The sequence below is a fragment of the Leiobunum rupestre genome, chromosome 5, assembly GCF_980474605.1.
Source record: "Leiobunum rupestre chromosome 5, qqLeiRupe1.1.hap1, whole genome shotgun sequence".
In the NCBI taxonomy this organism is placed as follows: Eukaryota; Metazoa; Arthropoda; class Arachnida; order Opiliones; family Sclerosomatidae; genus Leiobunum; species Leiobunum rupestre.
Window position 1 is genome coordinate 52672697 of NC_143388.1, and position 14806 is coordinate 52687502.

General features: G+C 34.7%; 2 protein-coding genes across 2 annotated transcripts; one reads left to right on the forward strand and one right to left on the reverse strand.

The window, feature by feature from the left end:
• The first annotated feature begins 248 nt into the window (after window positions 1-248).
• LOC149945277 (uncharacterized) lies at window positions 249-1016 on the forward strand. The gene has a single exon (XM_090176481.1). The coding sequence runs from the start codon at window positions 249-251 to the stop codon at window positions 1014-1016; it is 768 nt and encodes a 255-aa protein (XP_090032607.1).
• Window positions 1017-3651: 2635 nt separating this feature from the next.
• LOC149945278 (2-Hydroxyacid oxidase 1-like) lies at window positions 3652-14345 on the reverse strand. The gene is made up of 8 exons (XM_090174863.1): window positions 14081-14345; window positions 12778-12929; window positions 9756-10011; window positions 7945-8096; window positions 6176-6267; window positions 4812-4970; window positions 3969-4038; window positions 3652-3792 (listed from the first exon to the last, which is right to left on the reverse strand). The coding sequence occupies exons 1-8, from the start codon at window positions 14287-14289 to the stop codon at window positions 3707-3709; spliced, it is 1176 nt and encodes a 391-aa protein (XP_090030989.1). The 5' UTR covers window positions 14290-14345; the 3' UTR covers window positions 3652-3706.
• Window positions 14346-14806: the final 461 nt, after the last annotated feature.

Genomic DNA, 14806 nt, shown 5'->3' on the forward strand with positions numbered 1-14806 from the left:
TCTAAATAAATCTCCCCATTTTCATCTTTTTTTAAAAATCTATAAGTAGATTCTTTTTTTGCTAAAGCTTCATTGATGCTCATCCCCTTTTCTTTACATTTAGCAAGGGTTTTTATTTCCAAAATCCCATAACCAGTATTTTCCTGATAAACTAATCTGTCAGGAGATGCACCTAGCATAGGTTACGTTGGATTTACACACAACCCAACAGAAAAGGCAATGTTGAACTTTACACAGGCTGCGAGAGTATGGATGTTTTCAATGATCTGTTTGGCGTTATAGAGCCTGATTTTAAAGAGTTAAAACTGTACAAGGGCGCAAGGGGCTATAAGAGAAAACATTACAGGAAGGAGGGAAAATCATTTGGACGCCCCATGGCGTTACCCTTTAAAGAGCAACTAATTCTGGTATTGTGCGGGTTAAGAGTAGGTCTCTTGGAGGATGATTTGGCCTATCGATTTGGTATATCGCATTGTACAGTTTCTAATATTTGTACTACTATGATTGATTTGTTAGAAAAGCGACTAACCCAGTTTCAAATTTGGCCCTCACGAGAATTAATTGATCGCTTCATGCCAGAGGAATTTATATCAAAGTTTTCAAAAACTAGAGTTTTGGTAGACGCGACGGAGTTATTCATCCAAAAACCCAATGATTTCAAAATTCAAAGTGATACATGGTCATCATATAAAACTCATAACACCGCCAAGGGACTTATAGGTATAGCACCAAATGGCTTCATCAGTTTTGTCTCCAATTTAGTACCCGGAAGAATGTCCGATGTCAAGATCACTCAAGAATCGGGATTAATTGACCTCCTTGAACCTGGTGATTCTGTTATGGCGGATAGGGGTTTCCTAATCTCTGACCAATTAAAAGAGAAAGGAGTCTCTCTAAACATGCCCCCATTTTTCAATGGAAAAGCTCAACTTTCATTGGAAGAGGAAGTTTACAGTAGAGAGATAGCAAGTATAAGAATACATATTGAAAGAGCGATTAGAGGCATGAAAGAGTAAAACATATTAAGTACCATCTTCCCAAACTCTATGCATAACCAGCTTAACAATGTATGGAAAATATGCACTTAGTAAACTTCTGCAAAGAACCTCTATTAGACCGAGAAAAGTGTAAAAAATAGCCAGATAATTCTTAAAAATTGTTTATTGAAAAAAGTTTGTAAATATGAAAAAAAATATTTCAAGAACATGTTGCTTATTAAGCGTTAGGAACTATTAAAATTTTGTAATATATTTAATGAATAATTTTGTATCACAAACGCTCTAATATTTTTCATATCACAAATTCTCTTAATATTTTCATATCACAAATGTTAACTTTTAAATATCACATCTGCTTTCCAAGGTACGGTAGGCTGTGAATAACGTAGAACGTGAGCAAAATAGTAATCATTTTACCAAAAAAATTTCGTTAAAGTTAATACGATGGCAAAATGGATTTTCATCCCCTATATCAACTAGAAAGTCGCACCACCTAAGACCTGTTAAGCCAAGCTGACCTTGAACTTGGTAGTAAAATGCATGGTTTTGGTCTAAATAAATCTCCCCATTTTCATCTTTTTTTAAAAATCTATAAGTAGATTCTTTTTTTGCTAAAGCTTCATTGATGCTCATCCCCTTTTCTTTACATTTAGCAAGGGTTTTTATTTCCAAAATCCCATAACCAGTATTTTCCTGATAAACTAATCTGTCAGGAGATGCACCTAGCATAGGTTACGTTGGATTTACACACAACCCAACAGAAAAGGTTTTAGCCCATATGTGAATATTTTCATACTTTCGAGTAGCGATCTCTTCGTTTTTTAAACCTTCTTGAACGTATTTCATACCGGATAGATCTGCTCCATTAAAAATTGTTTTTAAAAAAGCTTCATTTTCTTCTTTTTGACGCTTGCATACTGCACCAAACTTGGACGCTGTTATCCTGAATTTTCTTTCACTCTTCCAAAGAAGGCAGTTTGACTGGTCCCTTGTTTCAACTTCCAGATTGATCGCTGCATCTAACGTAAGCTTCAAGACATCAGGCGTTCGGATCATTGTGGAGGTAATAAGCTCTTTGATGTCATCTGTTATTTCTAAAACTGCTATTGGAAGACTGATTCTAATGACTGAAAACTCATCAGTTAGTGGTACTGAGCTGGTGCAGAGATCCGAAATATTTTCAGGTCTAGATATTATGATTTTTACAGGTGAAAAATTGTTCTCTTCCTGAATGAGACAAAAGAATGGGCGCCGTTTACCAGAATTTAATCTTTCAGTTATCCGCTTGATCCTATTTTTCATTTCGTTATTATCTTCTGGCATTCCCACGTTATCCAAAGAGGAATAATTTTGTTGATTTTTTTGCCTCAACTTGAGAGTGTTGCTGCACTTGCCAGGGGCATGCTTAATAAAATCTAGATCAGTAAAGGCTTTCTTGTTGAGTTTACTATTTCCATTTGAGACACCCCAACTTCTGGCTTTTTCGGTACAAGCAAGGTCGTCAGGAATAAAAGACCTCTCCTCTCTTAAACAATCCAAAATATACCAAAGAACAGCGCCAATATGCTTGCAAACACCACAAACCCCAGTTTTACAGGCACACCAAGCCATTTCAACTTCCCCACTTTGTTTTGTTAATTTTTATCGCAACTTCATACTTAGTTGATATTGTAAATGAAGATTCAGCTAAGCTTTTAATATAAATGCATGTTTCTGATGAAATTTCTTTGGTCGAAGTAGTTTCCACTGATTTGGATCCAGGATTTAAAAATAATCGACCAACTTTATTTGCCTTAAACATGCGATACCCGAGAGTTAAATGTTTTTTGGCTTGTGAGTTGCAATGATGTTTGGTAATGTTGGATTCATTAAAAGTAACAGGAACTATCTTTAGCTGTTTAGTCCAGTTTCCATTTGGTAAAGTAAACTTCTTGTTAACCGCCTTCGCTTTATGTTTCAAAGCAGTCCTAGAGTTTATAATAAATATTATAGTTAAACCAGAAAAAGGTCAAGGCTTAGTTTCTTTATATTTTAATTCTTACCTTTTTTAATTTCTGGGCTAGTTCTAGCTCCATGGTTCAACACCTTTAAAACAAAGTTCAATCAATAAATAAATAAAACGATTATTCAAGCAAATATAGTTATTAAAATTATTACAGAATAATAAATACCTGAAATGTAGCATAGGCTATTGTGTAGCAGACAGTCCGCTTTGGCTACAGTATCACTTCTCATGGCCAACTTCAACCGCGCGTTCGGCCGTAGAATAGTGATATCACATGGTTCTTTTTCCCATTTTAACACTTTGAGCAAGGCCAAAATTACTTTATAGTATCGCCTATTGTACACATGTTTACTAAAGTGAATATCCCTAGCAGATGACATATTAGTAAATGCAGCTAGCTATAACTTAACTGGGACTCAAATGAATCGTGGACAATTGAAAGAAAAGAAGTTATCTATCCTTTCTTGATAATGCTTAAACTATTGTTCATCAAAGTAAAAATCAAAACCATTTTCCTAATCTGTGTAATGGACTAATGGTGTATAATAATATATGCCATTTTTCCTTTCAAATTTCAGTTGTTAATAATGTTACATCCCGAAAATGAATTTAATTAGACATAATTAGATTAAAAAGCTTCAAACAATCTATTTGGTTATAATATTTATTAAAACCTTAAAAATCTCTAGAAGTCCTTTAAAAACTAAAGATATTTTGACCATGGTCGGTAGAGATTCTGGCATCCTTTTCCAATAGCATCTCCAGTAATTGCATTTACATTTTTAAACCCTAGGAAATAAAATAGATTATTGATCGAATTAAATATAAAATATTTAACATCGCTTGAGCTATAAAGTCTAAAACAGTGTTATAATTGTTTTTCTGCTAGTTTATTGGTTTTGTCCAAGGTAAAAAGACAAACAGTACAATACATTTTATTACAAAACATGTGAAATTTCCGTTACCTGCTAAGGCCATAGTGGTATCCAATTCTCTTCTAAAAATGTCAATAATGCATTTTGCTCCTTTTGAACCCTGTTAACACGTAAATATATTAATTAAATTCATTTTAACAGTGTTGTGTGTAACTTAAAACTATATTTAATTTTAATTTTCAAAAATTGATGTCAAAAAAAGTTCCATATTTAAAATTTCGAGAAATTAAGAATTTGAATTTGTTTAAGTCTCAATACATTTTGAAATACCGACTTTCCTTATTAAAATGCAAGATATTTTAGTTATAAGTTTTTGTCCATTAAAAATGTCTAATTTAAATCATGTGTTGCCAAAAACCTGTTTGATTGAATTTGCACATATGGTTAACCTTATTTTCGTTATGAGTGAACTATAGCTTTTTACTTTGTGGCATTTCAACATTTATTGCAAAGCAGAAAAGAAGTACTTCTAGAGCCAACTAGCTTTAGCTATAGAAATACAGAAACTTAATTGAATTCGATATTCAGACTTGGAAATGAAATCAATATCTGAAATTTAAACGCCGTTGTGATAATAGCACATTTATTTTTTTAAATAATAAAAGTATTTAAGTAATCAATTGGGCTACCTAAAATCATATTTCGGTGGTAAATAGTTCTGGTGTGTTTTCTAAATAATCATCAAATCACGAACCCTTGTTCTAAATTGATAGGGTTAAATCGAGGTTTCAGTTTGGTGCAAAATAGCGCATCCTACCCTAATTACAGCCGTAATTGTTACGGCAGAAAATAGTTCACCCCCGCAATATAAACTATACATCCCCGACTTGGTGTGTTAAAACGTCAACCACTTTATTTAAATTCCAAACTTACTTGATACGAAAGCCCCCAGGCATTGGGTCTTCCGTAGAAAACCGCTTTGGCCCCTAAAGCGAGCGCTTTGAACATGTCGGCACCAGTACGAACACCACTGTCCAGGTACACTTCGATTCGATCTCGAACTGCTTTTATAATTTCTGGCAAGACGTCAATCTAGAAAGGGAATTCCCGCAGCAATTAAATGAGGCACAACGGTCAATGACTCACAACTGAGGCAACTGCCGCCTCTGTAACAGTAAATCCTTACAACCAAGGTCAAAGTAACCTTTACTTATCCGAACCTTTTTTACGAAATAGGAATTAACACCTGTGCAAAATTTATACTACCGATTTAATTTTGACCCAATAATTGGTTTTCTGATTTTGGGTATTTTAAGTAAGTCCTAGTTAAATAATCTAGCATTTCTAAAAATTTAATAAGGGACCGTTCACAAATTGTGTGAGAATAAAATTAAAAGGTAACATGAGAGTCAGTGTCACTGAAATGTTACATCGAATACCGTCATTCTATACTTCTAACCAAATTATCAATTATTTAAAAGTACACTAGAAATTAAAGTATTTTTCTTCTTTGTCATAGTATGATAAGTTGTGTACACTAAAGCAATACAGGTATAATTATAAGGCTCCTGGTGCTTTTGTATTTCAAAGGGTTTAATTTTTTGGTTAGGTGCTTTAGGCGGTGAGAGTCCTGCTAAATGTTACTTTTCTTTACGAGGGGATCTCTCAAACGGTGATTTAATTCGTTATGTAATTTGTAAACAGCCCCTTTGTACTACATAGCACTTATATATCTTTTAAAATTAATTGATGGAATAGAAATATTGAACTTTCATTTTACCATGTTAACCGAATGTTTTTTGTTAGAGATCGGCGTTTGAATAAGAAATTATCCAATTATTTATTTTTATTCATAACCACAAATTATCCAAAAAAATATACGAAAAAAACGATTATTTCTGCATGTTAAATCGTTGTTTATTCGTATAAAATGTTCATAAAAAAACAGAAAATTTTTTTTTATGTTTAATCGAAATTTTGCCGGTTAATTTATTCGTTCCACCGACCTCTATTTTTGTCAAATTTAATTTATTATCCGTGATTAATCATGTAAAATATACAAGATTTTAAGGGTCCAAATTTATTCTCGCTCAAATACTAAATTTCCAAAATGTTGGAAATTTTTAGTTAAAGGGGAAATTCTACATATTTATTGTATTGACGGCTGTTAATAGGTAGTGTTTCTTTATATTACGGTCTACATAAATTCAATAGAATCGGAGATAGTAGCCTAATGCAATCTCCTTCTCAAAAAATTATGCACCTCCCACAAATTTATAACATAAATAGTAGTTTACCGTGGCTGGCGCACCATCCAATTGCCTTCCACCGTGGTTCGAAACCAAAATAGCAGACGCTCCATAACGAATAGCTAATTTGGCATCCTCAGCTTTTTGAAAAAAAAAAAGATACAATTAAATCACTTGAAAACTAGAATAAATAAAATATAAGAAATGAAAACCAGACGCATAATTCAAAAACAAACATTTTTATTTTATCTACATATTCCACGCACGTTGATTGAGGTACTTTCTCTTCTTAACGTGGCTTTAATGTTGAAGCCTTAACATTAAATGTAGCTCATACAGGGAGTGACCAAGATAAATGTCATTTTGTAGAATTATTGCATCTTAAATATTTGGTTTATAAATACGTAAATATATAAAAAGCTTACTATTGCAATTATAAAACCTAACATTGACAAGCAGCAAAAAATATTAATTTAAAAAAATATTCCTCACTATCCATGAAAGCTTGTTGAGTTTATGGGTAGTTGTAAGGTTAGGTAGATGTTATCTCGCGTGGCACGAAGGGCTTGCCTCCACTTAACCACATCATTTTGGTCGTTTTACGTTACTTGGACTACGTTCGAAGGTTTTAGCCTTGCCGATTAATATTATTACGGTTTTTACTGACCAGATAAGGGTAAATAGATGTAACCACGAGTAAACAATTTTATAAAAATGTGCACAAACTATTCTATAGCCAAACACAGTGATTAAAAAAATTATTTGTTAAGTTAATCCATTTGGGATTCACATAAATTTTATTTCGATACCTATTTACTTTAAAACGACTATCGATTCACTGATTTCAGCTAAGACAATTAATTTCAAGTTTCTAGTTTAATTTGGTGAATGGATGTCTCTTATGTCAAAAGAAACAAACGCAAAAGCTTAAATAAAAATTAAAAATTTATTGGTCTTTGTAAAGGTCTGTAGTAGAGACAAAACAAACTTTTATGAAAGGCAAAATACATTATGATATCTGTGGCTTTCAATATAAGGGTAGTTTTAATTTTTTAAATGAAAGCCAAATAAAAATATATCCGAAATTTTGCTATGTGGCTCATCCATTTGCAGTGTCCCTTACTCAAGCTTGAAATAACCAAATAAACCGTTATTTTATATCACAGTAGACTAGGCCTGCTTTGTTGTTTTGTAATCCTTTTAATTAATATTTCTTATTGACTATACTACTGGTCTTCTGAGGCGTTTATAGATGATTTCCCAAAATGTAAAAAATTAAATATTGAGATCTTTGCATTTAACCATCGCAGACGATGGTGATTTCTTATGTATATAAAATGGTTATCCTACCCTAATCTGTAATAAGAACTTGAAATTATTATAAAGCTTTAATCAGACTGATTGAAACTTCATGCACTGACTAATAAATTAATGGCTAGTTTCTCGAAAATTCGTTGTTCAAAACTGGTAATCAAACCAATTGAAACTATTTTTTATGTCTTGCGTGATCGTGGATTTAGGTTAATATCACTGGGCCCTTAGCCAAGAGTTAGTTTTGCCGTAAATTTACCGGCAAATTTGCCATTACATCAATGCGTTTCAACATTAAAGAAATTTCATCAGGTCCGTATTTAGAGGATTTGTGGGTAAAGCAATGCACTTTGTGCCTCAAACCAGATTACTTTAAGGGTTATGAACATGGCCCTGGTTTTATTGAAATTACCATCGTAATTTTCAGTATCAAAAACAAATTAACTTGTGGTAAGAAACTTCTCATGGATGACATTTTGGATAATAAAAACAACTAAAACACTTACCTGTTAGAATTCCTTTCAAGACAATGGGAAGAGCAGTGACTGATTTGAGCCACGTGATGTCGGCCCAGTTGCTATTTTCATCCGGACCAACGACGCGGGCCAGTTTTATATGCGGGTGTATTCCATTCAAGTAGATATCAAAATTAGCGTAGCTAAAAAAAATAATTTTAAAATTAAGTTAAGGCTTGGAAGTAAGGTAAAGGGTCTAATTTATATGGAAGGACAACCAATTTAAATGCAACTCAACGATGGAGTGGCTTATAACTAACGCTCGACTAGCCTGAAAGATTTTTTTTAACCTTTGAAAGCCAACTGCTACCTTAATATATCAGTTATGGCTAATTAATTTTGGATGGTTGTGAAATTTCGTAAACTGGATCAATAAAAGGGGCCACTAAAGTAGATTTTTAACCAGATATACGATTGCTAAAATCGTTTTTTTTTGCTAAAAATTAAAACTGAAGTACGTTGTAGAGGCAAATCAAGGAAAAGGGAAGACTTGATATAATTATAGACCACAGCTGTTATGTATTTAAACTCAAGGATACTGAAAACGTAAAAATGATTAATGGGGCAACAATCTGGGCTTTACGGAGGGGGTCTTATTTAACAAGTCATCAACATGTGCAATATTAACGTTAAAAAGCTTTAATATTATTTAAATATATATCTTTTTAATATAGCGCCTATTATCTAGGCCTAATAGTTTTATAATATATCTAAATAAATTCTAGTCGATTGTTTTTAATTCTTAAAGAGTACATGGTAGATATAAAAAGGTTTGGCTAACAAACGCAACGACCAATCCATAACGCGTCTATAGCGCCCGTTATCCCTGGCTTCTGATTATCAAGTTGGCAAAAACGAAAAAATTAGGTAAAGTATTTTTAGTCCTTTTAAGAAAACTTAGCTCACTAACAAATGAGAAAAACAGACCAAGTTGATTAAGATGGTTTCGTAAAATAATATATCATTAGAGTTAAGGTGGTAAGCAGGATTGAGACAGTTCCGGAGAGAAAGATAAACCAGAAAAGAATTGATTCTGAACATGTCAGGGATGTGAAAATCTAGTAATAAGAAGTCGTGGCAATTATTTTAGCTTTAAATAATTTACGAAACATTTTGGTAAGTGATCTAAAAAAATCTGTAATACTCAGGGAGAAAATATAATTTATGTTCATACATCATTGTTTAAAGAAAAGGTCCAGGTTTGGTAAAACTTGGGTCTATTTGAAAGATCATGTTTAAATAAACTCAAAATATCAGTCGTAAAATTGTATCTTTTTTTAGGACGATAAATTAATTTTTAAACGAGCCAAATTTACCCGCAAAGTGATCTGCCATTTTGTTTCGCGGTGACGTTTTAGGACTTTAATCACGCGCTGTTAGCGCTATTACAGCGCTCTGTTCCCCGCACGCGCTTGCTCCGCGTGCGGTCTGTGGAGGGAAGGCAAAAGAAAATGGCAGCTCGATTGGCGGGTAAATTTCACTCGTTTAAAAATTTATTTCTCGTCATTAAAAAAGATACAATTTTATGACTGATATTTTTGAGTATATTTAAACACGATCTTTCAAATTGACTCAAGTTTTACCCAAACTGGACTTTTCCTTAAATAATGGATATAATTTTTTATCTGTAATAACTTTTCACACTAGATCATCCATTTCGTAAATTCTGATCCTAATTAAAAATAATTCAAATTCTATCTATTCCTAAAAATTGGTGCTATATGATAAAAGGTATGAAGCCAATATCTCAATAAAAAAAGAGTATTTAAATCCTAAAATTTTAGGTATGTAAAAATATGTACCTAAATCCGTCCGGAAAACTGTAACGATCTCTGTCCCGGAAATAGCGAATTCCTTGCAAAGGGAAATCGATGGTAAGGACCAGAGCCTTGTATCCGTTCCTTTCGGCTCGTCTGACCATGTCTACAGTGAGGTCTCGGTTGGGAAATAAATGCAGTTGGAACCAGCGAATTCCTCCAGGCGCAGCTTCGGCGACTTTTTCCATTGATATCGTTGAGTAGGTACTCAGTACCATAATGGCTCCGGAATCTCTCGCGGCTAAAGTACAATTATGCACAATGAAATAAGCACTTTAGCCTCCGTTTTACGAAACCAAAGAGCTAACTTTCGATCAAATGTTTTGGTGGATCAATTTCTTTCTTCGCCTGGCTAGATTGAAAAGTCAACTACAATCCATACCCAAGTCAAACTAGTCAAATGGTTTAGGAATTTATTTTTAAGACTAAAATATTTTCTTTGAGGATGATTTTAATTTTAAAAACACACTACTTTTTTTTGCGTAAATGATCGCTGCATTTTCGCTTCATTGAAAACCAGCCATTTTTCGGGCAAAGACCACGTCGGTTTAATCTAGGAGCAACAAACACAACACCCCACACAAGGCAAACACAACACCCCACACAAGGCAAACACAACACCCCACACAAGGCAAACACAACACCCCACACAAGGCAAACACAACACCCCACACAAGGCGAACGCAACCCGTCAAAAGCCGTGGATTTTCTTGTGTACAGTTTTCATTGGCTAGACGCTTTAGCGCCTGCTGCCGTCGGAAGGGGAAAATTCGGAAATCGCCCCCCCCCCCGCCCGTAAAACTTTCATCGTAAAGGCTCGTGATGCTCGTCCAATGAAATTCGTACACAACCCTTCGTTAGCGTGTTAAAAGGCTAGCTGCATTCTCCTTGTGTTTGTTGCTCCTAGGTTTAACATACAAGAAAATTTAGCTTTCAGGATTCATTTTGCGGGATATTTACACTAAATTTTTTGTTATTTTCTTTACGTCGAGGACAAAAGATTTTTCATTAATTCGAAAATTGTTGAGGGCGCAGATCACGAATCTGGCGGCTCATGAGCAAGAAAGTTGCGCAATTTAAATTATGACGTCATCTTATGGCCACCGTCCACCTAACACCAAAAACTTTATCTCGGAAACAAGCCGTTAAAAATTACGTTTCAGACATCATTCAATAGATAATGGCCTATTAAAAATTATTATTTTTCAAAGGTGGCGCTCTGATACCTTTAAATTAAATTATTCCTTTTAAACTAATAATAATCGTTTATTCCCATTCGACCGAAATCCCATTCGACCGAAAGAATTTTAAAATGTAGCCCAATTGGCGGGGTGATTTGGTATTTTATTTATAAGGTATGTACTATCGAAGATCCATGTTTAGGTTAGGTTAGGTTAGGATAGGTTAAGTTTACTATTTCAGTTTTGGTTGTATCTTTCTTTTTATTAAGACGGAATAAATAACTATTATTGATGTATAAATACCCTCCTTTATTAGCTATCCGCTCCATTGCAAACGACTTCAGTAACTAAATTGAAAACATAGCAAAAGCCAATTTATATAGCAGCGTTCGGTCGAATGGGACACATAAAAACCGCACGTTTCGGCGGAATTCGGTCGAATGGGACACCTCAAAAACCGCCTTCGGTCGAATGGGATTTCGGTCGAATGGGACTAAAGCAATAATAATACCTCGTTTAAAAGGTTTTCTCACATATATGTCACTCTGAATGTTTATTAGTTTTACTGATATCGGCAGATTTCCGAGGATATCCAGAGTTCCTATACTGTTCTGATGAGCCCCAAAAGGGCGAAACCGGTCTACTGTTGGAATCTCTGGCCTTAATTTTGACTTTTGATAGGTTTTCTCCATCTTTTTTCGGTCAGCTAGGCTAATACCCTTGGCACTAACCAGTGGCGCCGATTGCTTTTTCGCAATGGGGGCCGAAGCTCACTAATAAACTTGGAATGAGGCTGCTGGCAACACTTTCTTGCTACGGATGCTTAAAAGTAAACGGCCTTTAACTTCGGCGGTTTTACCAATGGGGGCAAAGCCACCATTGATTTTCCCCAATGGGGGCTTCGGCCCCGCCGCCCCCATGGGATCGGCGCCACTGGCACTAACTTAGGCTTAAACCTTCTAAACGCTTTTTAGTTGATATATCTTTGCTACCGGGGGGCACGATGATAATCGTTCGTAAATAAAATTAGCTTTTACAAACAAAATAGGGCTCTAATACTACAACAAACTAAATTATTCGATCTTTAATTAGCAATTGCTTAGCTTTAAGTAATAAAAAAATTTAGTTCTTTATTATCTTGGTTTAGTTTTTAGGTATTCATATCTAAATCGAACCGAGGTCAGGCTTCTAGGAGAAAAGACGATTATATATAATAACAAATGACAAAATATATCGTGCTGATGTTTGTTGCAAGTTTCGGACAAGGTCATTAGGCCTAAAACGAGCTCATTGTTGTCGGGTACGATCTGAGAAAGATCATGTTTTATATGGCGTATAATGGCAATTCTTTCCATATCTTAAGAATAATAATAAACAATAATAATAATAACAATAATAATAATAATAAACAATAATAATAATAAACAATAATAATAATAAACAATAATAATAATAAACAATAATAATAATAAAATCAGTTAGTGACTTTTATTGCCATAAATTCAGCTGACCGAGTTAATTTGCGTAGGAGGATGGTGGTAAGGCCTTCATTCCACGCAGGCCAGCCACTCCCTACACTAACAATTACCGTAAATATTCCAACTAACTGCCACAGCTTAGGAAAATTACGAAATAGTTCTCAAAGCATCAACTTTCAACAAACTAATCATCTCGACCACGAAAGTTTCGTAAAAAGAAGGCAGCCCCCACGGCAAAAAAATTCAATGCCAATGGTTTATGACCCCTTTTAAACATTTTCTGGGTCAACCAAATTCCTATAAATTATCGGTTATGGTCTTAAAGTTTCCGCCCAATATTTTGGATACCTCGGGCGGTCGCTTTCTCGCCTTCCGGGTGAGCTCCACACTGCGCCGCGTGAGGAGATATGCCAATAGGAACGGAGACACTTTGTCCTAAAACGGAAGTGGCCAAAGTCCTGTTCGAAACATCTCTTAGATAACGTGGCTTAATACGAAGCCTATAAAGAAAAATAAGACGTTTTTAGTCAACTGTTTTATAGAATTATCAATTATCTTATCAAATAAGAGTTTTCAGAAAAAATAATTGTCAGGTGTGAAACCAATCATCGCTTACTTGGTGATTCACTTGTTAACGCAATGCGTTTAATTTCCAGATAAGTTAAACGGAGAATAAATTAGTTCTTTTGATGCTTGAATATCAAAATACTTGTTTTGAAAAATCTACTTTCTAGTTTGACCAAATTTAAAATCCTAAAAATAACTTAAGACAGGTTTTATAGTAACGGACTAATATATTTTTCCCAACGTCTTAACGTCACTAAAGGCTATCGAAATCCGCTGTTCCTTTTGTGAATCTAACCTGGTGGCAAAGGGAGGGGGGGGGGATTATTTTTGCGTTCCTAGACCGTTCCTTAACCTTAAAACGTTACTGTTTTTCGAATCAGAACACCATGTACGTTTTGCCATGAAATAGGCTTTTCGAAATACTGTGCATACATGTAGGTGTAATCATCGGAAAAGCTTAGATTAGGCCTAGTGTCCTATGAAGATTAAAAAAAAAACGACGCCACTTTTTCTAGGCTCAGTTTTTAAATTACTTTATACACCGTTAAATGAAGAATGGGTTTACATATATATGAAGGATAAAAGAATATCACATTACTGCCAACAGGTTTGACAGAAGGTAGTGGTGGTGGCTGCAATTTAAGTTTAAACCAAGTAGTAGCGCGTGTTAGTAAATGAATTTTCAATCTAGGTCATACTCTTGAATGAAAAACAATATTTCACAAAACAATGGAAGATCAGATGTATTTTTTTGTGATTTACATGCACGAGCAGATGAGACTGTGGTAATGGAAGCTTCAAATTAAATTGGAGGTTAAAAAACGATGCCAAAATAACGTTTTAGGCGAGTGTATGGGTAGAAAAATTTAAGATGGGTATTTGAGATAGATGATTAGCATATATTATTTTTGTGGGCTACAGAAAGATGTGATTGACCCTTCACCTCAAGACTAACGAACAAAGTGTTCGTCGCTCGAATTATCGGTTGAAGTGCCACGCTTAATCTATTATTAGAAGGGTCACAGTCCTTAACCCCTACAGTTAAAATTGGTTGATTGAGTTGCGTAAAATAAACTCCACGTACCTGCTGAAGCCTTTAATATTTTCTTCGTTAGTGAATCCAAGCAGAGCGGTGCCATCGAAATATTGCATAGCCCGAGGTTCGACATTCTGTTTGGCGTAATTGTGAAAATCCTCAACGTTCACGAAACCATCGCACGACAAATCAGCAGCGTCACCGATGGAAAATTGAAGTAGGCAAATTATCGAAGCTCCAATTAAAATAAAACGCATTATAGATTTTAATTTGAACGATGAGGTCTTGACACGACGAACCGTCGATTCCAAATCAGATCTGATAGCGTTTTCCATTGGGATCGCTCGGAGACCGCTCGGAGACCGCTCGGAATTTTACGATGACGTCATGACTCTTACTCGGACCGACGCGAAATCGTTGAGAGAGCAAAATAGAGTTGATCTGTAGCTCGAGACAGACCAGTTTTGAGTGGTCCGCGAGCGAGTGATTCCGCCAATGGAGAAGGTTTTTTCTACCCAATGGAAAACGAAAAGAAATTACGAGCAGTCCGCGATCACTCGGACCAGGCCAAAGGAAAACGCTATGAGACAGCATTATTTAAACACGTGATTAATAATTTCAGAGAACCTTATTTTTCTACTGAAATTGGTATATTTCTTAGAATTTTTTTTAATAAAACCCTATAGGTAGTTAATAAATGGTTAAGTGAAAACGATGTAACGAAAATTACTCTCAAATGGGCAATTGTACAAAATTTCCACTCCTTTTTTGTTA